The sequence below is a fragment of the Castor canadensis genome, chromosome 7 (assembly GCF_047511655.1).
Source record: "Castor canadensis chromosome 7, mCasCan1.hap1v2, whole genome shotgun sequence".
In the NCBI taxonomy this organism is placed as follows: Eukaryota; Metazoa; Chordata; class Mammalia; order Rodentia; family Castoridae; genus Castor; species Castor canadensis.
The window spans coordinates 149,477,068-149,501,821 of record NC_133392.1 but is presented as its reverse complement, the minus strand read 5'-3'; the positions used below and the strand labels follow the sequence as shown (position 1 = coordinate 149,501,821).

The following is a 24,754-nucleotide window of genomic DNA, read 5'->3' as shown; positions in this document are numbered from 1 at the left end:
CATCTGTACCGTGGTGCCATGAGCTTGGATTGTCATGCAGGGGCAACATAGGGAATATCTGAGTTCTCAGGGTATAGATGCGCAACTCCAAGGGGAGGGGGAAGAGAGAGAAAGTCCAGGCCGGTGCACCAGGGGAAAAGGCAGACCCTAGAGACCAAGTTCTAGCCATGCTCTTTGACTCACAGGATGCCCATGGATACACCTGTCTCCTCTTTCTCACCCCATCCCATTTTAGGAAACTATAAGGATTAGAGCTCAAGATAGATCAGAATCCAGAATACAGCACCAAACAGGCCAAGGCCAGCTACCCTTCCCTGGTATTCCAGTGAAGCTGGTATACCAGTTCTCTGTAGGGTGAGGCAGGGACCCCTGACTGGTAGCATTTGCCAATTTCCTGCAATGGCAGGATAGAACATCACTGAACCTGCACTCAGGTAGCACATGTACTCAGTCAGCTCCGGCCACCTCTGCCCCCACCCAGCCACTCTGCCATCACCTGGGTAGCATCTCAGGCCACGAAAGTGAGAGGCAGGCCTGGGGCTGACTTCCAGCTCCAGATACTGGCTGAGTATCTTTGTCAGGTTTCTTACCTTCTCAGCCTCAGTTTCTTCATTTACAAAAGGAGATTGGTGGCCCTGCCTCCTGGTGTCTGGTGTCAGCCAAGTGCCCTCAGCACGTGCTGGGCCCTTCCTACAAGCCGTGATTCAACTCAGCCAGCCCACCAAGGGAGACTGGGAGTAGTGGGACTGCCTAAGACCTGATCAGAAATAGCACATGCAGGTGATCACTGTATCACTGGCCCTTTCTGTATTCATGGAATCATCAGACACAGGCTCTTCTACACATGACCAGAAAATGGGGATAGTTCAGCCCCTTCATCCCATGGACAAGAAAGGGCTCTCCCTAGCTGAAGCAATTCCCTCCTCCTCCCCCTCTTTTGGAGAGGGGCAGGGAGCAAAGGTAGCAGGTGACATAAATGACTACTGTGTCCAATTCAGCAGCCGCTACCCATCCCTGTTGTCAGCCCTGCCCTGCACTCAGCGATAATCAAGTTTCCAAGAGAGGCTGAAAATGTGAAGTTTCTCAAACAATTACTGTTGAAGTGAATCCCAATCCTTCCGGAATACCGTGCTGACGAAGGCAAATATATCTTCAGGCCACTCTGAGCCTTGGCCACTAGTGTTCCTTCCCAACCCCCATGCCCTGTTGATCAGGGATACTCACAACTGGTTAAACATGCGTTTCATCTCATCTGTGATATTCATGGAGCCGACCTCGTCATCTGAGAACCGATTCACCTCCCCGTCCTGCTCCGAGATGTCATCATCTGAAGCCACTTTACGCTCTTTCTTTTTGGGGACCACCTGCACCAGAAGGGAAGAAGAGATCAAGATAACTGGAGGGGCTCATCTGGGATGGAGGGGCAGGGTGGGCCAGAAAGGGAAATGGCATCTCAGGGGGTTGATGGAGCAAGGCTAGGGTCGTGCTGCAGAGAGATGTGCAGACCCTCTAGGAAGCAGAGGGCATTAGCAGGAAGCATGTGGTGGGGAGACATGCAAGAGGAGAACAGACGTGGATCAAGCCCTGCCCTGGAAGGCCTGGTGGTTGGGCCGGCTCAGCTCACCCCTTCACCACAAAAGCAACCTCATGATTTGGGGTGAGGGCAGGCCAAGCCAGGGCACAGTCACCTGGGGTATCTCAGAGCCAGCCAGAGAGACGAAGAAGCCCTGACAAAGGCAAAAACAGACCCATGACTCCAAGCCCTTCTCTCACATGCAAAGGCACAGATGGGCAGCCCGAGGCTCACCAAGCTTCCTTTCCAAGCAGACAACACATGAGCAAATGGGGGTGCAGGGATCCCCCATTTTCCAGCAGAGGGATGGCAACGGCGAGAAGGCATGGAGGTGGAGAAAGGGCCCCAGGGAGGCACAGACCTCGCCCAGCTACATCCAAAGTCACACACAGAAAGCAACAACACACCATACTGCCCTGAGCTCAAGCAAAAGGCAAACCACAAGCCTAAACTCAGGACAAAGCTTTTCGGAGAGTGACATGTGCCCTCGATTGGCTGAATCACTCCCAGCCCTCTCCAGAGGACAGTCCACTGGTGCTGGCTGACTGCTTTCTCTCAGGGCCCCCCACAGAAGTTTCAAGAGACTCTTCCAAGGAACAGGAAGAAAGCAAAGGTCAACAGCTGCTCTCCTGCATTCTGAGGCCCAGCTGCCAGGCCTCAAGTCAGTCCCCTAGCCTGGCCAGGGCTCCCCACTATGGGGACAGTGCCTAATCCTGGCACCCAGAAAAGGGGCAGCAAGGGAGGCAGTGGGCCCAGCATGGAACAGAGAGCAAGTCCTGGAGGGTCAGGAGACCTGAGTGCTGGCCCAGTTCTGCCAGGTCCTTCCTGTGCTGCTCTGCCATGGGACAAAGCTATCAGACTTGGTGGTGGCATCACAGAGCCCTATAAGTCCCTGAGCCTATGTTTTCCTGGGGAGGCTGGAGGGGCAGGCCAACGCTACCTCTCAGGGAGGGGGCTGAGGGGGATGTTGGGAGGACAGGGGGTTGGCCAGGCAGCAGTAGGGACCAGGGCTGCTCTGGGAGCATCAGGGGACAGCTGGTGAGTGGGGCAGCCCTAGTCACCTGGAAGATCTTGGACACGTCTTCCGAGTTCCGCTGCTGTGCGACATCGCACAGCTTGGCCGTGATATCGATTCGGCGACAGATGTCCATATCCACCTTCATGGCCTTTTCTTGGATCTTTGTGTCCAGGTCTGTCATGGGCTGCAGGGAGGATAGCAGGGGTTACATGAGCGAGGGGTGGAGCAAGCAGGATGGGCTGGAGAGACGTGGGGAGGCCCCTAGGTGTGAGGAGATCCCCTGGAGTCTAGGGCTCCTTGAGCCTATGCTGGTAGTGGAAGGGTGGTGAGCACTGCTCAGGCTGGGAAGGAAAGTGGGGGGCCTTGGGAGGATGACGTGAGACCGTGTGTGCTGGTCCCCTCTTGGCACCCTCTTGGCACCCTCTTGGCAGAATACATCAGTTTTGTGGGAGAAAAAGAAAAAGAAAGGCCACACCCATTGTTGAAAGCTGTCCCTTCTTTTCCCACCCGCATTGCCAGCCTGTCCCCACACAGCGCACCTGCCTCAGCAGCTCTCTCTCCTGGATTCTTCCCCAGCTAACAGTGGGAGGTGCCTAGGATGAGTGGGGTCCTCTGGACCCAAGAGAGGGGAAGCCTGGTGGCCTACGCCTGGGACTCCGCATCTTCTCCCAGCCAGCCCAACCGCTAGCCCTTGAACACCAGGAGCTGTGCCAGGCTGAGTCACCACGTTTGTTTGGGCTCCTTCTCCTTTCTGGCGGGCTCTCCCTGCACCTTGCCCTCTGCATGAAAACAGCAAGAAACCTGGGTCCCGGCATCAAGGAGGCCTTTGCAGCCAATAGCTGCTTCCATCCTTGGTCGGTCACTCAGACAGGTCCCAGATGGCCAAAAGAACACACACGGGCTGCTCCTAACTTGACAAAGCAACCCTATTAGAGACCCTGGGTCTGGGAACCTCTCTGGCTGGCACAGCCCAGACCACACTGTCGCCCCTGTGCCAGACACCAAGGCCACAGCATGGCGAGCTGGAAAGGAGTCGAGCAACACACACAGACCGTCAGAGGAGCCCAGGGAGGGCAGATGGGTTAAGCGGCAGATTAATGCATCTCTACTCAGACCAAGGGAAGCAACGTGGGGAGGGCGGGGAGGGCTTCTGGTCTCTGATGCGTCCCTCATCCTCAGGACAAACCAGCCAGCCAGAACTCTAACTAGAAGCCGAGCTCAGAGCCTCGGAGTGAATGAAGCATTTTGCATGATGGGTGTGGGGGAAGTCATGATGCCTGGGACGGCGGCTAGTGGCACTTACGTCACTCATGAGCCCCTTGAACACCACTAGCTCAGCCTTGAGCCGCTCAATCTTCTCGTTCATCTCCTCTTGGATGGCCTCAGCTTCCTGCGCTGCCTGCAAACCGAGATGGACAGGCTGTAGACGACCAGCGCCCTTGGAGTGATGAGAGGCTGGACACCAGAGTCCAATGCTCTGGGCACCCGATGCTCAACCAAGCTGGGCACCTGCATGCCCAGGAGAAGCATGAGCCTCCAATGGAACCCAGCTGACGTTCCCGACACTCCCCTCCCTAATCCCTGTATTGGGATTTGAACTCAGGGCCTCGCATTTGCTAGGCAGACAGTCTACCAACTTGAGCCACACCCCCAGCCCTCCCAACATGTTTCAAAGGCTCAGTTATGGCAGGGGAAAATCCAAGGCAGATATAAAAAGAGAGGGTTAAGGTAACAAGGGAGCCTATCATTTTAAAAGATTGATCCATGCGAAATTGCCAATATTTGGCCATCTCTGATCTCGAAAATGGCGTCACGAGTGTCACTCTAAAGTAGGCATCTAGAAGTATGGATGTTTGCATAGAAAACACTGGAAGGTCACACGACAATTGATAAAGCGCACAGGGTAGAACTGGAGCAAATTCTGATTCTGTTCTTTGTGCTTTTCTGAATTGTCTGAGTATCCAACCAGGAACACGTTAGGTTTATAAAGAAAAAACACTTTGTTCTAAAAGAAAGCGTATGTTTGTCCTTTTCCTTCTACACCTTGCTAATTATTTCATCTGCTTCTAACTTTCTAAGAAGATAAATGCTTTAAGTATCAGAAAGCAAAAAAAAAAATTTTTTTTGATGTAATGGGGTTTGATCTCAGGGCCTCAGGTGTGCTAGGCAGGCACCCTACCACTTAAGCCATGCCCCTAGTCCTTTTTGCTTTAGTTATTTTTCAGATAAAGACTTGAGTTTTTGCACAGGCCAGCCTGGGTCCACGATCCACCTACCATGATCCTCCTAATAGGTGGGATCACAGGCATACATCACCACACTAGGCTTATTGGTTGAGATGGGGTTTGCTAACTTTTTGCTTGCTTGGCCTCGAGCTGTGATTCTCCTGGTCTCCACCTCGAGGAGCAGCTGGTATTACAAGGGTAAGCCACTGTGCCCGGCACAAAGAAATTTTTTATTTTATTTTTTTCGTGGTGTTGGGTATTAAACCCAGGACCTCGTGCGAGCTATCCAGTGGTCTATCACTGAGCTCCAAGCCTAGCCCAGTTTTTAGGATTTTCTAAGGAAATGGGAATGCTACTTCTGTTCCCACAGGAAAATAAAGTCGGAGGTGACGTTTGCTGCTCAGGGTCCACCACCGGCAGGTGAACAGCAGAACCACCAGCCACAGTGGCAAGGGAATGTCCTTGGCATCCACCATGGAGTCCACTCAGGCGAGCAGCCCGCCTGATGACATGTCTCCCAGCTCTCTCCAAGGCATCAGTCCCAATTCAGGGGACCTGCAAGCTGAGGGCAGGGGAACTTAGAACCCACCTAGCCCAGAAACAGAGGCTAGAGAAGGAAGTCCCTGACCCCAGGTCATCCAGCAAGACCCTGAAGCTCCAGCTCCTGGGCCTGAGCTGTTCTGCTCTGCTCTTAAGTAGAGGAGGGGAAGAGACCTCTTAGCTCCACAGGGGAGAGACAAAGGCAACAGAAGGGAACACGGAGCAGAGGCTGTGCTGGGAATTGCTTCCCAGCATCCGGGTGCCTCTCCTGGACCACTCAGAACCCGAGGGCTCTTACCTCCTGCAGCGTGTCTACCATGGTCTGAAGGTTCATGCGCTTAGCAAGCTCCTCCTCCCATCTGCAAAAGTCAAGAAGGACAGGGGGTCAGACGGGGGGGGCCTCTATGTGCCAGTGCAGTGCTCAGTACCCACCCTGGGCCTGTCCCCAGGCTGGGTGGGGATGGTGCATGAGTGAATACATCCCACCTGCCCTCCAAGAGCTCCCAGCTGAGAGGTGGTGGTGCAACCAGACAGCGGGGTTGATGCCAACCATAAAACTAGGTGTGACTGCCACCTTCAAGGCACAAGCACAGCGCTGAGGGAGACAGACAGGAGGGACCACCTCCCCCTTTGCATAAACTATAAAGTGCTGCTCCTGCCATCGGGCAAGGCACAATCACAAAGCTGGATGCTAGGAGCCAGGCTGCAGCTGACTCTGCCCTTGGGCTCTGCACCCACAAGAAGCAAACTTATGATACTAAGCATTGCAATCTTGGAGCCTGCTTGTTTTGCAGTTCATTCGAACTACCACTCCTAAATAAGGGTTGTTAGCCCATTTTACAGATGTGAGCTCAGAGATGTTAAATGTCTTGCCTGAAGACACAGAACCAGTCAATGGCTGAAGCCAAAACTCAAACCCAGATCTGTTTTATTACAGTCAAACAAAACAAATACAGCCCTCACTTCTTTAGCATTGATTAGATGCCTGGCCCTATTCCCAGGGCATTCTGGGTATTATTTAATTCATTCACACATTGGTTGAAGAGGAGCAGGAAAGAATAAAAGGACACAGGCACCAGGACTCATGGTGAACCCTAGCACCAAGAGAAGCAGCTCCCTGGGGCTGATGACAATAGTGCCAATCGCAGCTCCCAGTTACGGAGACTTCCTTTCTACCAGACACTGATTTACAAGAAGGGGTTCAAGTCCCTAACAGCCCTCAGCATAGGTGCTGTCATCATTCCTGTTCTGAAGCACACCCAAGGCAGGGTGAGGGTGGGTAGAGCAGAGACTCAGTCCTACAGGAGGATCCAGCCTGGGTGCTTAGATACCCTGAGGGGCTCCCCACAGCCAGGCGCCTCCAAGCTTAAGGTTCTACCCTGGCTGTCTCCACTAGCACCTCCTCTCCCCACCCCCCATCCTGGGACAGACAGCCCAGCTTCTGTCTCTCTTCACCTCATGCCGACCTCCCTACATGGCCGCAGAGCAACGAGGTCTGGAAGCCTTTTAGGATACTGTCTGTCGGGCCAGCTAAAAATAGGCCAGAGGGGAAGAATCGGTTACATCACCAGCTTTTGGAAGCAAGAGAAAACGGATACTGTTTGCACACACAAGAGGAAAATTCCTGCTCGCTCCCACACGAGACAAGTCGGCCCTAGCTGGGCTTCCAGAGGACACACACGCCCTCTCATTCACTTGGGTCTGCACAGCCCACAGTGGCTGCTAGTGGGCTCCTGGGTCCAGACCTACAGCCATACTGCTGTCCCAAGGAGAGATGAGGACTCAGTTCCAAAGCCACTGAGCAGAGCCTGTGCAAGGGAGCATCTGAAAGTGGCGGTGGCTGCAGCCTGGCCTCAGGACCAGCCTCACCACTGTGTCTCAGCAAGAGCAGAAGCAGCTGAACAGGGCAGCCTGAAGGACAAAGAATAACACAGCCCATTCCCCACATGGTCCTTGGAATTTGGCAGAGTTCCCCTCCCCCTTCCTCAAGAGACCATCTAGTGTGGAAGTGGAAGGTGGGGCAGAGATCCAAAGACAAGAGCAGCTGGGGAAAATGAGGTCCAGAGAGAGAAAGTGACTTGCCCTAAATCAACCCAGGACAAGAACTAAGTCCACATCTTTGAGTCTCCAGACAGTAACAGCAACATTGTTGGCACACACAGTGTGGTCACCCCACACTGGGCTCAGTCCCTCGTACACACATCATCTGCTTTAATGTAAATGATTAACCCTCTCGGGTAAAGAATTTTTATCCTAATTCATTTAGCAGATGAGGAAACTGGGGTTCAGAGAAGTAAAGCAACTTGGGTAAAGGCACACAGCTAGTGGACAAGGAGCTGGGACTCAAACTCAGCCCAGCTCCAAAGTAGGGAGTGTCACTTGGCGATCGTGTTCCCACAGACCTGTGTAGACAGACAGCTCCCAGGGGATGCTGGTCTGCAGACACTTTTTGAGTGGCCAGGCTCCAGGGACCAACACAATTCAGTGCCTTCACCTTTCCCATTCCCACCCCTTCCCTCCCACTTCCTGCACCCCACCACCATGTTTCCCATGTTGTACCCCAAGAATGAGTGTGCACAAATGACCTCATGGCCTTTTATTTCCAAAGCCTGGCTGAGTGGGCAGCTGGTGACTGACCCTACCCGCCCACACACACACACCCAGCTCCCCAGGAGATGGAAGACAGACCCTGTCTGTGGACGCAGCTGGCTGCACACTGAGCCGAAACCTGGCTTAGCCAGCTCTAGTGTTGACAGTGCAGAAAATCTATTCCTTCAGCTGCCAGTCTGCCTGGGGTAAAGGGCTAGTCAGGCAATATGTCTCTTAGGATGACCCAGACACTCTGCACTAACCACAATTCAGCCCAGAGCCAGAGAGGATCGGCTTTACCAAAAACTGGTCAACCGAGTTGTTGGCTCTGAGATCTCAGCACCCACTCCCCAGACACCATCTCTTCCCTGCTCTGGGTCTGCCCCCAGGAAGGGTGACCAGCTCCTCAGGCAAGAGGACCAGCTACAGGAAGGCTCAGTGTATCACCAAGAGAGAACGCATTTGTAGAGTCAGGGGCTTGGTGGGTGGCTAAGGTTTCCTCTGTCCTCCTTACTCCCAGTCCCAGCCCACAGCTGTGCCCAAGACTTGCCCAAAGTCAGTCCTGCTAGGAAATAGTAGAGCCTGGAATCAAACCCAAGTCTGACCAAGTCCAACGTCTGGGCTCTCCAAGGCAGAAAGGGCTGCTGTGATTACAGCTGGAGAAGGCAGGCTACGGTGACCTTAGAGAGACTATCTTGGGGGCAGGAGGGTGAGTGACCTAACTGCTTAATCCTTCCACCTTCGGCTCTCAAGCAGTGGCCAAGGGAGGAGCCGTTCAATGATCCCAATCGTCTGTGCATATATAAAACATCTTTTATCCCCTCGAAGGATGGATGCTCTCCATTTCTCAGGGGAGAAAACAGAGGTAACCATTTCTCCTCTCCCTCCCTCCTCCTCTGCCTCCTGAAATCCTATCCCTTTTCCCAGGCTTGTCTCAAATGTCATCTCCCCAAGCCTGATCCACTTCAATTGTTTTTCCTCCTGGAACAGCACAGGCTTGAGGCACCTGGCCCTAATCTGGTCTACCTAGACAGTCTGGCTATCATGTACCATGGCACATGTCTTTCACTGAAAACAGCCAGCACAGTGATGACAGGGACAGTGACAGGTTCCACAGGGAGGTTCCACCTCCATCTTCTTCCCCATGCCAGGGGCTGCTGGCACCTACCCCAGGACATGCTGGGCCCTGGCAAGATGGGCAGGGAGGGATGGAGAGGAGTGAGATCCCTGGTTTTGGTGGGAAAAGGGGTGCAGAGGAGGAGCTGAGGCTAAAGCTAAGGTCCAGCCCCATGACCTGTGCAGAGAACTGGTTATGTCCACCAGTCCATGATGTATTTTACAGCCCACTGAGCACTTCATAAGGAGTAGGACATTTATTGGACCTGTTGAATGAATGAATGAACAAATGAATGAATGAATCCATACAGAACTCACTTCTCTGCCCCCTCTTCCACCCGCCCCCAGTCACTCCCTTCCCCCAGCCAGAACCCCTCACCCATCCATCACCTTATCTTCACTTCCCACCCTGGGGCCTGGGGGGCCAAGTTCTCAGCACAGTCTGAGCTGGCTGTGTCCCAGGAGAGAAAGGCCAGGCTGGGAAAGGGCTGTCCTGGGCAGGAAGCAGGGCGGGAGGAAGACAAGCCTCCTTCTCCCACTGCCCTTGGCCCTGCAGGGCCAGGAAGGGGAGGCAGGGGCTTCAGGACAATGAGTGCAGGGAAAGGAAATGACTTCACAAAGTGACATCGCTGAGCTGAGAACTAGGGCCTGGCCTTCATCTTTATGGAACAGGCACACATGGGAGAGTGGTGGCCAGGAGGGGGAGGTGGCTGCACAGCCCCAGCCAGATGTGGTCTCTCTGCATTCCTGAGGAGCCACCGCTGGAACCACGTGATGGACGAGAAGTCTCAGTGGCCGCTGGGGGGAGGGGGCGGCTTCAAGGCCAGTCCCCACCCACCCACCCACCCAGGCCCAGCATCAGGGCCTGTGACTCCCCTCCCCCATCAGTTCAAAATGACCCTCAGATCCAGGAAAGGGGCCTACGAAGCTACGAAGCGGAAACCAGAGCTGAAGCCACTGGCAGAGGGGCTGACTCACAGGGTTTTCATTTCCTGTGCTGTTAGAGGAGAAAAGTGGGTGCAGCCCCAGCAAATAATTAAGGCTCCAGGATAGCCTGGGGCTGGACAGTTCACCTCCTGTCCCACCTTGGGCAAGTGAATTACCCTCTCTGGGCCTCAGTTTTCCTAACAGTGAGGAGGTAAGAACACCACCCCTTCTGAGGGTGGTTGTGACAACAACAGGAGAAAAAGGAGGAGAAACACCCAGTCCCAGCCAAGCATTCACAGGCCCAGCAGCTCAGTGTGGCTCCAACAGCCAACAAGGGAGTGGGAGGGAGCTGCAGGAATGGTCCACGCCTTGCCAGGGAAGGGCGTGCCTAGGCCACCTCACTCAGGTGATGGGAAACCAGCTCAGGTGAGTCTGGACCATAGCCATCAATGGAAAACTTCATTCTGGGCCAAGTGTGGGCCCAGCCTGGGGCTGAGGACAGGTAGGGGCAGAAAACAGCTTCCTTCCCCCGCCGTGGGTTGGCACCTGGGCCCTCTCTGCTCCACCCTGGCCACGGACAGCTCACTCCACTGCACTGCTGTAGGGCTGAGCACGGGCTGCCAGGGACAGCCAGGCTGTGCTGAACCAGTGAGTCTGACCACAGGAGGCTTTGCCTGGCTGGTGCTACCCACAGATGCACAAGGGTCTACGCTGTCCCCACCTGGACAGTGCCCTGGCGAGGGCCTCCCAGCTGAGCAGAGGCCAAGCCCTTGCCTTTCTGCACTGGAGAAGGGACTGTAGCTGAGACTGACCAGGAGGCTCTGGGTCACACAGCCCGGGGGGTGCACTCCCAGGGGGACACCTGGGGCCCCACCAGCTTCCACTGCACCCTTCCAGAGAGCTCACAAACCATGACTGAGGGCTGTCCTTATTCCATACCACCCCCTTTCATACCGTGGACCATCCATGTTTGGGGCAGAATAAGGATAAGGGAAAAGGGCTATGAGAGGGGGTGGGGCTAGGACACAATGACAGACCGAGCCCACTGCTACCAACCACACAGCTAAGTGCTACAACACAGGAGCCTCTTCCCCTCCTGACTTCCTCCTCCCACTAGATGTATTATGAGCATTCATCTTCCCCAGAAATGACAGCCAGAAAGCAGAAGGAAGGTCCCTCTAACGCTCCCCTCACCCTTGCCTGCCCTGCCCCTGCCGGGTACCACCCATCTCACCTCCCCATCTCCATAAGCCCCTGATCCCCAGGAAGGGACAGGGCACAGACATGCCCATCAGAGCTGCCCAACTGTACTCTGCTGCTCCTGGAAGGAAACACAAATTAAATGCCAACTGATCGTCTCCACGGAGGAGGTATTAATTTAATGTGCACACTTAACCAGGGCAAGCGATTCCATTACAGGCGGGCAGTAATGGCCAGGGTAGGCCAGAGCACAGGCTGCAGGCTGGTGACGAGGCTGGGTTTGTGGAACCACTGGATCAAGTACACCCTCCACCAGCTCCAGCACACTGCCACATACCCAGAACCAGCAGCTTCCACCAGGGATCCCAGTGGCTGAAGACTGGCAAGGATGCTCAGGGTTCAAAGGTCACAGAGTTCTCTGTAGAGTTCAGGGCACTGGGCTAGCAGGCAGGAGATCCTGTTTCTAGTCCTGGATGTGAGGCTAATTCACTGTATGACCTGGGGTAGTCCTGGCTCAGTCTGGGCCTCAGTCTCTCCATCTGTAACAGGGTCTCTAAGAATCCCTCTGGATAGGACATTTGCAGTGCTACCTGCAGACTGTGCACATGGCACTTTGTTGGAGCCTGGAAGAGGTGACATCCAGCATTATCCTGGGTAATTCCAGGCTCTGGCTGCCAGTCCTTACTGGCAAATGCCCCCTCCGCACAAACTGCCTGGCCCACCAGCAGGGCATGAGGTGGTAGCATTTGTATGTCAGTCACTGGCTAATTTGTGTATCACTCATTCATTCCACAAACAGTTCTCTGGCCGACTGCCATGAGCTGCTCAGTCCTTAGAGTGAAAGATTGTAGGCCTCTCCTGTTTCCCAGTGACAAAGGGGATTCTGCAGGGCAGCTGGTGGGCTCTGGGCCATCTGTGGAGAACCACCAGGCTTGAGAGGGACAAAAGAGAGAAAATGACAAGCCCCAGCCTGGTATCGGTCAGGCATCAAGGCACTTGGTACCAAGCAGGAAGTCCTGGATCTAGCCTGCCCTGCCCCTAACTGGCTGTGTGACCTTGGGCAAGTCCCTTCTCTGCTTCTAGAATCACTTCCCCTTTAGCAATACAATGAGGTCAGACTGGATGAATTCTCAGGGCCCACCTGGCCAATCCAGAAACTGGTTTCCAAGATCCCTGGACAAACAACCCCCCCCACCCCCCACACACACACACTGACCACAAAGCTATCTGATAAACTGCAAAGTCTCACAGGCCAGCTGGGACATCTGTCCTTGAGGTCAAACCTTTGCATGTAGTGAAGAAAAGAGCAGGAGCCCTGGAGCCAGAGTGTCCTGGAATCAAATCCCAACTGTATACACATCTCGCAGCTCTGTGACCTCAATGAGTTACCGCCCCTCTCTGGGCCTCAGCACTGCCACCCACTTCATAGGGCCTTTGCAATTATTCCAGGGCATAACGGGTGAAAGGTGCCCAGAGCAGTGCCTAGTGTGCCCTAAGCTCACAGTCAGAGTCCTCATCTTCATCCTCACGGCCTCCAGTGACAGTGACAATACACAGTGACAGTAGGAGTGTGCTCCAGGACCATACTGCAGGGGTTGTCCGACCCCAGAGCAAATGCCACTCACCTGGCTGGGTGACCAGCAGCATACAGGGATACTTATGTCACCAACTCCCCCACCAGCAAACCCAGCAAACATCTACTTCCGCCCTCCATAGCTGAGACATACCCCACGAATTAATGGGCACTGCCACTGTGGCAGCAGGTGAGAGCAAGGCAGGAGAGCCCAGCTGGCCTGATGGCGCCACCCGACAGGCACAAGCACTTAAGGGCGTCCTCCTGGGCCAGCTGCTGGCTTTGTGGGCAAAGTAGGGCCCAGAGAAGCCCAGGTCTCCCACCCCAATGCCAAGCTGAGTTTCAGTTGTTTTATTAGACGCTGTCCCAATGACCCAATGTCCATGTCAGCAAGACCTGGAATCAGTCAGTGAAGACGCCTTTGGAGAAACAGCAGCTCTGGGGAGGCCTGTAATCAATCCCACAATCCAGAGCAGCACGCTGAGCCCTCTTCCAGCGTCTCTGAGTGGGGCCTCCTCATACACCCTACGCATTCTAAGGAAGGGAACTCATGGAGTCACCAATGGAAAAAAGGAATCTGCATCCCAAATTGCAGTCCACTGTGAGGGTTGTGGGCACCATTTGCAACCCCTTACATGCTTAGATCCACCTCTGTCACCTCCTCCAGGGAGCCCTCACTCCTTCCTCAGGATAAGTCACTATACCCATCGCAGTATTTCTTGTCCTTGGCCACAAGGACGGAACACTCTAAATGTCCACTTCTCTGCCTCTCTCATCAGACCCTGCTCCCCCAGGAGAAGAGAAGGACCTGCATGGACTGTACAATGCTTATTATGTGCTAGTCATTTGACTCCACCACAGCCTCATGTGACAGGTGAGAACCTGGAGGCTTGGGTGAAAAGACTTGCTCAAGATCCACCAGCACCCTCCCTAGCAGTAGGACGGCACCCCTCAGCTCCATAAGCCCCTCTCCCAGCCTTCTCCGTAAGGCCCCCAACACATTGCTCAGAAAATACCCAGTACTACCAAGGCTCGTGCCCAGGTGTGCATGTGGAGTCACAGCCACCGACTTGGCCAAGCAGGCCCTCAAACCTGCGGAGACAAAGGCTTCCACCTACTGCTACCTCCACTGGCTGATGTGACCAGCTGGGGCCAGCACATGGTGGGCAGAACCCACTAGCTTTGGAGTTGGACAGAACTGGGCTGAACCCAACATTCCAGGTCACATGCTCCTGGGCAAATGACTTCCTATCCTCTGAGCCTGCTGCTGTGGCCATCATGAAGTGGGAATCACAGAGGGGGCTGCCTTTGTTTGTGGAGGGGAGGAGATGGGCAGTTTTTGCATAATGAGAGGCTTTTCCATTCCCAGCTTTCCTGCGGCTTTCTCTCCAGCCTCAGTTTCTTCATTTATAAATGGTCTCGGCTAATTTCTGTGTCTGCTCTGGACGGCCAAAATCGTGGTGGGAAAAACTAGTTTATGTCAGGCCCCTGGGTGCTGACTGCAGAGGTCTACAGTGCCTCACCAGCCCAGGATGGTAGAGCGACAAAGGTGCCTGAGTGCCTCTGGGCAAAGCACTTGACCCTGTGCTCCAGGCCCACCTTAGTAGGAGTTAATGGAAGCGCCTTCCTTCCGGGCTGCTAGTTACCCTAGTGCTTAGTGAGCCAAGCTCAGTAAGCACTTGCTTAGGAAAGGGCTTGGCTCCAGGAGGCTATGACTAGTCACAGAATGTGAGGATCAGCAGCCCAGTTAGGTGGCATTTCTGCCGAGGAGACTGCCCAGTGCCCTGGGCACCTGGGTGCCAAATCAGCCCCCTGCTGTCACTGCCTGGCAACACACAGGGCTGTCAGAGACAATGTCTCAGCTACTTGTGTCCAGTAGCTCGGAGGAAAGAACCTTTGTGAGTGAGTGTTGGGTGTCCAGAGCCACCGGGCCCAGCTCAGCCCACTCCTGCTCAGACCTCACCATCCATCCCCAGTTGAGACTCAGCAGAAAATTCCCACCTGCCCACTCAGGAGCCAAGTCCTGGGGGACACAGGAGTAGACTGAGACGTTCCCCCCACCAGATCCTTGGCTCTTCCAACAGATCAGGAAGCCCTGAGCACTGGCTGCCTGGGCCCTGGGCACGGGTGAAAGGGCACCCACCTTGGGCTCTTGGGGATCTGGGGGGGCAGGAGGCATCTTGGCTCCACCCATGAGTGAAGGGTCCCATCTGAGTTGCCCTTGCTCATAGCACCCAAGAACCTTCACACTGAGAACATCAGTTGCCTCTAAAGAGGGAACTGGATGTCCCTGTCCTTTCTGTACCGTTTTTCCGTAATTGCAGTAAAATACATACAACATAATATTTACCATTTTAACCATTTTAATGAATGCATCACATGCATTCATTGTTATGCAACCATCTCCAGAAATTTTTTATCTTCCCAAATCAAAATCTCACACCCATTAAACATTAAACCCCCATCCCCCCGCCCCCCCCCCCGATTTCTGTCTATGATGGTGGTCACTAGACAGCTCATATAAGTGGAACCATATAATATCCGTCCTTTTGTGGCTGGCTTATTCCACTTAGCATAATGTCTTTGAGGCTCATCCATGTTGTAGCATGTGTCAAAATGTCCTCCCTCCTGTGGTTTGGATATGGTTTGAGTGTGTCCCCAGAGATTTGTGTGTTGGAAGTTTGGTCCTCAGTGTGGTGCTGTGAGAGGTAGTGGGACCTTTAAGAGGTGGGGCCTAGTGGGAGTTGGTTAGGTCTCTGGGGTGTGGCTCTTGGAAGCAATTAAGGTGGTTCTCATGAGACCCTGGGTTATTTTCTCAAGAGGTTGTAATAAAAGGGCAAGCTTGGCCCCTCCCATGCTCTGGTTTCCTGTCTCGCCATGGGGTCACTCCCTCCTGTACGCCATGGGGTCACTCCCTCCTGTACGAGCTCCCTCCATGATGTGACACAGCTAAAGAGGCCTGCGCCAGAGCCAGCTCCATGCTGTTTAGACTTTCAGTCTCCAAAACTGTGAGCTAAATACAATTTTTTAATAAGCTACCCAGCCTTGGGCATTTTGTTTTAGCCATGGAAAACAAACACATCCTCCTTCTGTATCTTTTTAATTTTGAATGATGCTATGTACACTTAGTCAAAAAGTCAAAACCACTTCCATTTTAAGAAGACAAAAATACCTGCTCATTTTCTCCGTGTTTTAAATTGCAGGACTGTTTTACAATGATTATATATATATAAGTATATTTATATGTATTTATATATAAAGCAAGGAAAAAATCAGGTGAGCCAAACAAAAAGAATTCAAAACCCACCTAAAACTCCTGCCTGGAACAGTGACCACTGGCATGGGTGGGTGTGGTCTCCTAACTTCTCCTTAGATTATTTTCTCCTTACGAGGATTTACAAAGTGGAAATGGGATCGGACTAGACCTAGTTTTCAAGCTTGCTTTCCCACCTGGCTGCACCTTCCAAGCAGGTGACAAAGGTGGATGTGATGTCATGGCTCCTCCACTGCCATTCCCCAGTCCTAGCAACCTAACCAACACTGCAAAGAAGATCTTGGTACAGCTCACTGGCGTGTTGGTCCAGATGTCCTCCATGTGGGTTGCTGTGTCAAGGAGCAGCCTTAGAAAGGCTTTTGTCTCTCTGAAGCACGGTGTGTGATAAGGCTGCTAGCTGGCAGGTGTGATGCCTGGAGCTGCTCTCCCCAGCATCCCCATCACAGGCTCCCAGCTGCTCAGGGAAATAAGGAAAAGCAGGATCCCCAGGTCCTCATCCCAGCTCCTATTCTGTGCCTCAGTTTCCTCCAGAGTAATATGCTGTCTCTCCATTCTCTCCATACTACCCTTTCTCATGGGTGGTTCTCTGCCTTTCACAAAAAGCCAGGGTGAGCTCAGGCTCACCTGAGCTATAAGCCACACCTCTTGGTAAGCCCTGGACAGAGGGGACAGAGACCAGGGTGGGCCAAGATGAACCAGCACCCCCTTGAGAACCGCAGTCCCATGTCACACTCCAAGCCAAGATGTATCACACCCACAGGCCTTTGCATGTGTTGTGTTCTTTGCCAAAGCTCACACTCCCTCCCCCTGTCATTCTCTCCTTTACCTAAAGCCTACCTACTTCAGGTCCCAGCTTACCTTCCCCCTCTTCCAGAAAGTCTTCCCTGACTACAGGGCTCTGGGTCACTTTGAGGCTATTACCTGCAGGTCTCTACTTCTTAACTCAGCTCTTGCAATATCCAGCCCATCTCTGGGTCACAGCTGCGACTCCAGTGCCCGGCCCAGAGCCTGGCACCTAGCAGGCACTGAATAAAAATGGTCTATCAAGTGTCACTTCCAGACCTTCCCCAGGAAGGAGATCCAATAATCTAGGGCCAGTCCAGCCCTGACTCACTGTGGTGTTGGACCTGATCTCTCTGCCTGCCCTCCTGTGAGTCTCAGTTTCCCCAGACAACTTCCACAGTCCAGGCTAGCTCTGCTACTCTCTTCTCTCCATCTTGAAGCTTGGGCCACAGCTCTCCATCCACAGGCCATAGACTTTCTGCCCAGGCTGGCCAGACCCCCAGAGAGACCCTCCATTTCACCCCCTCCCCAGCATCATCTGGCTTGCAGACTCCAGGCTTCAGCTCTGGCCATTGGCCAGAAGCCAGCTGGCGGTCTGGGCACCATGTCTCTGACAGCTAGGCCAAAAAGCAGGGGACTCCAGAGGTCTATGCCCAGCAGGGTGCAGGACCCCACCCAGGGATATGTTTACAGCCTTGAGAAAAACAGCAACTCCCAATGCTATTTTAGAAACCTAATATGCACCTTGAGTCTCTCAATTGTTTATTCTGAGTGACCGAGAGGCTGCAGGTGAGCACAGGGCAGTGGGGGTCAGTGCTTCGTGATCTCCCATCACAGTTAGTCACTCACTCCAGCAGCTGGGGCAGGAGCAGGGGTGGGCAATGGCCTTGGGGTCACACTCTCCCTTCTCATCTGCAGCCTGACAAATGAGGGGGTGGCAGCCAAGCACAGCCTCCAGACAAGAGTAGGGTCCCTGTACCAGGTTTAAAACAAGGCTCTGCAGCCTGCAGCCACATCACCTGCCCAGGGCTCAGTCTCATCAGTAAAATGGGGGAGAGAGGGCCACTCCTGCCTGGAGTAAATGAGGATGGACAAGCACAAAGTGTGTGGGGTGAAAAAAAAAAAGCACAAAATACAGGATCCCAAGACGTCACAGAGGATACTCAGAAGCCCAGGCCATTCAGGAGAAGCCTGAGGCTCAGAGAGGTGATGATGTGTGCAAGGTCACACAGCCAGGCAGGGGCTCAGCACCTCTCTAGAGCCTATGTGCTTCCTTCCAGGCCACTGGCAAGGGGAGAAAGACATTCCTGAGCAACCCTCCTGAGGAGGCAGGAAGAGCGACAAGTACCTGCCAATTACATATGGGGTTCGTGCAACTGGGGATAGGTTGTGGCAGGGAGCGCCTGTATGTGCATTCCTGCAATTGTTCTAACTGGCAAGGAAGGGCAGGCTCCAGGCAGAGCTGGGGCAATTAGACTGCAATGGCCCACGCTGAGAGAGGGGTTAGTGACTAAACACAGCTCAAGGGGACTGACTTGTTTCTTAGTACCAGCCTTATTCAACTTGATGAGAACCAGGTAGGACAGAGGGGGAGCTCTGGGCACCCCTACCCCACCCCAAGACAGACAGACAGACAGACAGACACACACACACACACACACACACACACACACACACACACACACATGTGTTCCTTCCAACCGGCCATGTACCTGGGGTCTCTTCCCAGCAGAGAGAAGTCAGTCCCCCGAAGAAGGAGGGAAGATGGATGACATGGAGCAAAGATTCCCAGAGAACCTTCTGTGACATCACAGTCCCAGGTGCAACATTTCATTTCCTTGTCCCTACTCTGCAGATGGGGAAACCGAGGCACATGAAAGTGAAGTGATCTGGCCAGGGTCATAACAGTTGACGCTGTGGACTGCTAGCACTATGAACTCATCTAGTCTTCACGATGAACCTCATGAGGCAGGTCTTATTAGTATGCCCATTTTAAAAGTAAGGAAACAGAGGCCCAGGGAAGTGAAGCAACTTGCCCAAGGTCACAGAGCTCAGAAGTTGTAGAGCCAGGATTTGAACCCAGACTGGCTTTGGAGCCCAGGTTCATGGCCATCAGAGTCCCCCAAGCACAACCCAGGACAAGGCAGCAGGTCACCAACCCCAACTATGGCAAAGGGCCAATGCCAGCACAACTCCTCTTCTCAACCCAAGCCTGCTGGGGATACTCTTGCCCTGAGATTTGCTCCTCTGGCCACAAGACCCCCAGCCTGAACTCAGCAAAAAGCCCAAGGGCAATGCTCCAAGATAGAGGGGTGATGGGAGCCCATCTGGGGAGAGAAGCAAAGTCATTTGCACCTGTCCCCATCTCCAAACCTGGGATGGCTGCCCAATTCAGTCACTCCCTAGCTGGGGATCTGCTAAAAGTAATTTTACCTCTCTGAGCCTCAGTTTGCTCATCTGTAAAATGGGGGTAACAGCAGTACCTACAACTCACTGGCTTGGGAGGAGGTTTTTAAGGTGACAAACACCAAGCACCTAACAGTTTTCTCCTCTTAGTGAGCAGGTCCCACTTTCAGCTGCTGGGAGTGGCCACAAGCTCCTCCTTTAGGGTTTTGTCCTCTGGGTTCCTTCTCCCCCTCACTGGGACTGAGCCATTATCCTGTATCCTGAGTCTCCAACTGCCTAGCACATAGTAGGCCCTCAACCAGTATGTACCAGATGAATGAACTATGAATGAGCCATGGGGCAGAACAGCAAGCAGGGCCCACGTGCAAGTCCCATTCTGCCTGCGTTGACTCAGTATGTGACCTGGGCCTGTTCCTGCACCTCTCTGGGCCCAACTGCACAAGGATGCACAGGAAGACCCTCAGGCTACCTCACAGCAGGAGGGAGAGTGGTTAGGGACAGCCTGCCTGGAGGTGGGCCCTTTCCCAAGTGGCCTGGCATCACAGGGACAGACAGTGGGGGCCACGCCCACCCCTTAGTCCCACAAAGGCAGCAGGCTGGTCTCCTGGTGACTTTGCCTTGGGACAGATGGGACACAGTGTGGCATCTGTAGGCCAGATGGCCTGGATGGCCCGAGGGGCCAAGACAGCAGCTGGGAGTCCAGTTCTAGCAGGCAGAACTGCTTAACCCCTTCCTGCCCCAGCCCCAGGAGCAGTGTCCTCTGAGCAGCATACTCCCTGTGGCCTCTACTTGTGGAGGCGAGGGGCCTCCCTGGGCTAAGAGGGAGGTTGGAAGGTTGTGGGAACCTCAGGACGGCCAGGCGCGGAGGAGGTGTCGCAGTACAGCTCAGAGAGCAGCTGTGGAGCGCCAGGAGTCTGTCAATTAGGGACCAGCAGGCAAGGGTGCTGACTCAAGACCAGGGAGGCCTGGGGAACATGCAGCATTGGCTGATTTGGGGGACACCTGTTGGGGCAGGGACCACCAACCACCATTACAAACTGGAAAGCCCAGTCCCTGTCCAAACAACAGAAACATCACTGCCAGTGAAGGAGGACCCCAACTCTGCTATAGCAGAGCCATGTGGCTCAACCTCACTGGGCCTCAGTTTCCCCATCAGGAAGATGGGCCTGGGCTCCAGGGCCACTTCTGGCTCCAAGGGCTCCATGGAGAAGGAATGTGCTGCCCTCCAAGAATCTGCAGGATCTAAGGGATCATTCAGATCCTCCCTACAGAGTGTGCCCCAGCTCCTGTCTGAGTCAAGACATGGGCCCTCTCAGGAGGGTGACAAAAAGGGTTTTAGGCAGGAAGAGGGTCTGCTGCTTAGGCTGGATGGGACTTGGTGCTCCCTTGAGTTCTACCAGGCAATTAGTGTCCCATCCGTCTTCCTGCTCTGTGGAAAACCAAACAAGGGGAAATGCAGCAGTCAGGCCATGGCTAGAGACCAGGAAGCACTTCCCAATAGAACAGACATATCCAGGGGCAGGCCTTCAGCAGCATGATATTTATGCAGACTTTGGAATGGACTCAGCCTTAGGGGAAAGAGGACCAGATGACCTCTGGAGACGCATTGGGGACAGCCAGCACTAGGAGGCTGGTGCTCCAGATGGGCAAGGGTGACATCTCGGAGCACAGCACAGCCAAGCTTGGCTCCAGCCTGGGTCCCACACTCTGGCATCTCTGGGTGTCTCAGAACAGAGGTTGTGGGAGATTCCAGAAAAGCCCAAGAGCACATAAAAGTAGCTGAGGAGGGAAGGGCTGGGTAAGAGGGCTGCCGGCCCCAGCAAGAACTGCCTCTTGGTGCAGCAGAGAAAGAATGTGGGGCTGACGTGAGCCCTGGCTCTGCAACCTTGGCCTAGTCACTGCCCGCCTCTGTACACAGGGGAATTAAACAATTTCTCAGGACTCTTCTTGCCCTGATTGGACAGTCATTTGGAAAGCTCCAGTCCATGAAGTGCCCTCCCCAAAGCTCGAGCAAAGGGCCTGAGCACAAGGGCACAGAAAGTGACGGATGGATGAGTGGGATGGATGGAGGAATGGAAAGATCACGTGGTGTCATCTTGAAAAAGAAGAGCAGACAGCCCCAGGTGTCCCCTGGGGTGACACATCACACCAGCCCACAAGGCCAACCTGGACTTAATTTTCAGTGAGTATAGGCCCTCCAGCATCTGATTCCCTTCCCCAACATGTGCACACCTGTATACACATCTACACATGCAGACACATATCCACACACTGTGACTCAACTCTCCATCCTGAGGAGTTCAAAGTGCACCTCCCACAGGGTCTGTCCATTGCAGCCTTACCCTAGGGGGTCTCAGATTTCTAAATACCCCAGCAAAGCTGGGTGTGCAGTACGGTTAATGGGGGTAGAATCTGGTGTTGATCCTCAAAGCCAAAGAGACCCACATGCAATGCCAGTCCTGCCACTGTCTGGCTATGACAAGTACAAGTGGTTTCACCTCTCAAGACTCAGTTTTCTCATCTGGACAACAGGTGAAATTGCAGTTACCTTCCAGAAGGGGGGAGAGGTTCAAGAGAATGTGTCCATGCAGCTCTGAGCACAGGAAGGGGAACGGGCTGCTCTGGGCATGAGAGAGGGTGCCATGGGATTGGGAGAACAAATTGGGAGCCTGGCCTCCCCTCAGGCAGGGGGCTAAAGACCTGCAGTCCCTCCCACCTGGAGGGGAGGGGCCTGGACTTGGACCCACAGAAGCTACAAAGCAGTCTTTGTCTCACTGATGAAACCTTAAACCACTGCCCTGACGTCAACCCAGGAAAACACTGCCAAGTCAGCCTTCACTATCAACCTCTGCCAAGGTCTGGGAGGAGTACTTCATGCCCAAGACCTGGAAGAGGCCATCCATGAGATACCAGGAGTCATCTGCCTGTCCCCCAGGGGCCCAGAGGAAAAGTAGCTACCTGGCTACCTTGAACCCCTGTCTTCTAACTCCCTGCATCTCATTGGAGGCAGAGGGCCAGAGACATGAGCCCATTTCTCAGCCTGGCAGAGTGAGCCAAGAGTTAACAGTCTACCAGATGTGAATTCAAATTCCAGCCTTCCCCTGCCTCATAGTGAAACCTTAGGTCAGTAGTAGGACCACCTGAGACTGCTTCCACTGTCACACAGATCCCGGGGAAGACAGGGACAGAAAGAGATTCCCCACTCCTGCCCACTTCAGACCTACAGGTTCCAAGCGACACTGTCCTGAACACAGCCCTGAATGCCAGATCATGTCTTCCTGGTCACCCTCCTGAACAGCCTGTAGAGAACGAGAGGGGACGTGACCTCCTGGCTGGCCAGGAGTTGGTCCTGCTGGTGAAAGGAAGCGCCAGAACACAAAAGGCCAGTCTTCCCTGGAAGCAGGAGGAAGTAGACAGTTCTCGTTGTGTGAGGACTGGAGATTGGGGAGGGCCAGGTCCAGGGGAAGGTACAGAGGAACAGCTAAGGGGCCAGCACCACACTTGGCACTCAGCACACACTCTCAGTGAATTCTCATCACGAACTATGAGCTAGAGTTGTCATACCCACTTTACAGATGAGAGAACTGAGGTCAGGCAGGGATACAAGCCCAGGTGGTCTCATCTAGAGCCGGAGGTCTGGGTCAGCAGTGAGCACCAGGGAAGAGCAGGGAGAGCGATTGGTTTTTTAAAGCCCCATAGTTTAATTGTGCCTTAAGGCTCAGGAAGGAACAGCCTACAAGTTGGAGGCCCCTTAACCTTGGCCTCAGGTCAATGCTGGCTCTGCCAGTAGCAACCTGCTGAGCTCAGCCTTCAGTTGCCCCAAGTGGGTAAGTCCTGACGTTTTCAATGTTCTCGTAAAACCCACAGTCATGTAATAGTAACACTTTCCATGTGCAAACCACAAGTGCTGTGTCAAGCCACATTCCCTGCTCACTGGGGACGTTAGAGGGATGGCTCATTCAAGCAGGGTGCTGGATGAAATGACCTTGGAAAACACCTCAACACCCTGGATCTTCAGGAATGAGAGGAGGTCACAGGGTGAGGAGCAGACACAGACAAGTGGTCTGTGTAAGGTGGAGAAGTAAGGTGAGCATCTGGTGCCCCGGCCTCCCACTCTCCACCTGTATCTGATCCCAGGCCCTAGATCCAAGGGCCCCTAATGACCTGTAAGATCTGGTAGCCTCCTCTGCCCGCCCCCAAGATGTCAAGACCCCATCCCATAGCACAAAGGGTCTGGGGACCAGGGGCAGGGTCCAGGGCCTAGCATCTGGTTGAGGGGTGGGGGACAGAATACCCTGCATGCCCTGCTGCTGCCTCAGACAGGAGTGACAGAGCCAGCTATAGAGAAGAAAGATCAGAGTCAGGCATGGTGGTGCACTTGGAGGCTGAGAGCCGGCCTGGGCTACGGGAGTATCACAAGTTCGAGGCCAGTCTGGGCTACATAATGAGACCCTATTTTAAAAAAGCCCAGGGGCTGGGGGCATAACTCAGTGGTAGCTGCTTGCTTTGCATGCTTTGGTTTCCATCATCAGCATTGGGGAAAAAAAGTAGCAAGATCAGAACAAGAAAAGAAAGAGGGACAGGAAAGAGGACAACAGACAGCAAACAGAAAATGAGAGCCCAGACAATAGATGACAGAGGACAAGAATGGGAAGAGGACAGGAATGGGAAGAGGAAAGAGCTGACCAGAACTCCCACTCCTAGCTACAAGGAGCAGCTCCAGCATGTGTGCCACGAGGCAGCCTCACTTCTCAGTCTCTGCACACAGTGCTCTCCCCACCCAGGGCGCCTTACTCCTCCACTGCTCTCCTGTCTGGACCTTCAAAATACAACCCAGTGATGTCCCCTCCAGGAGGCCTTCCTTGGCTGGCCCAGGTGCTTCTGGAATCCTGGGAGCGTCTCCACCTATAGCTCCAGGACTCTCTGGTCCTGACTACAATAAGCTTCCCCCAAAACTTCTACTATCTGCCCCCAAGATGGCCTTCTGCTATCCCACAGTGGGTCAGGGCAGACAGGGGGTTCCCAACAGGTCCTGCGAAGATGTACTGACCTGGCCCAGAGAGGAGCCTATTTGCTGGGGAATTTCACAAGGTCCACTTAGACCAGTAGATTTTCTCCTCCCCCAAGATGGCCAACAGGTGGCAGCAAGCCAAGAACTGTCTTAAATAACTAGAGTAATAAAAGTGGCCAATTAAGAGGGCAGAAGGCAACATCTCCTTCTGGATGGGGCCTCTCTCCATCCAGAAGCAGATGCTCAGGGTGTGCGTGAAGATACACGGACCAAAGGTGGAGCACACACAGCAAGAACTCTGAGTAAGCATCTCAGGCGGCAGCTCAGAGGCAGCCTCACCCAGCCCAGCCACATGGAGGGGCTTCTACCCAGGCCCAAGCTGGAACCAGATTCCATGCCTACCCTGCTCTCTCCAGAAGCCCCAGAGCAGCAGCCAGGGCCTAGGCACCATCAATTCCTTTGGTTTTCATGCAACCCAAGCAATATGACAAGGAAACAGAGCTTTGCAAAGGCAAAGCG

At 53.9% G+C, this 24,754-nt stretch overlaps 1 protein-coding gene across 2 annotated transcripts in view; it reads right to left on the bottom strand.

Annotated features, from left to right (window-relative positions):
- The window catches only part of Iffo2 (intermediate filament family orphan 2), a 44,944-nt gene that overhangs the window by 10,123 nt on the left and 10,067 nt on the right, over positions 1 to 24,754 (bottom strand). Inside the window, exons 2-5 of one of the 2 annotated variants that reach the window (XM_020163471.2) lie at positions 5,655 to 5,715; positions 3,895 to 3,990; positions 2,635 to 2,775; positions 1,225 to 1,364 (exon numbers count right to left, since the gene is read on the bottom strand). In XM_020163471.2, the coding sequence (XP_020019060.1) occupies positions 1,225 to 1,364; positions 2,635 to 2,775; positions 3,895 to 3,990; positions 5,655 to 5,715 (438 nt within the window). The remainder of the gene's footprint in view (positions 1 to 1,224; positions 1,365 to 2,634; positions 2,776 to 3,894; positions 3,991 to 5,654; positions 5,716 to 24,754) is intronic. The other variant, XM_020163472.2, reaches the window with a different exon arrangement.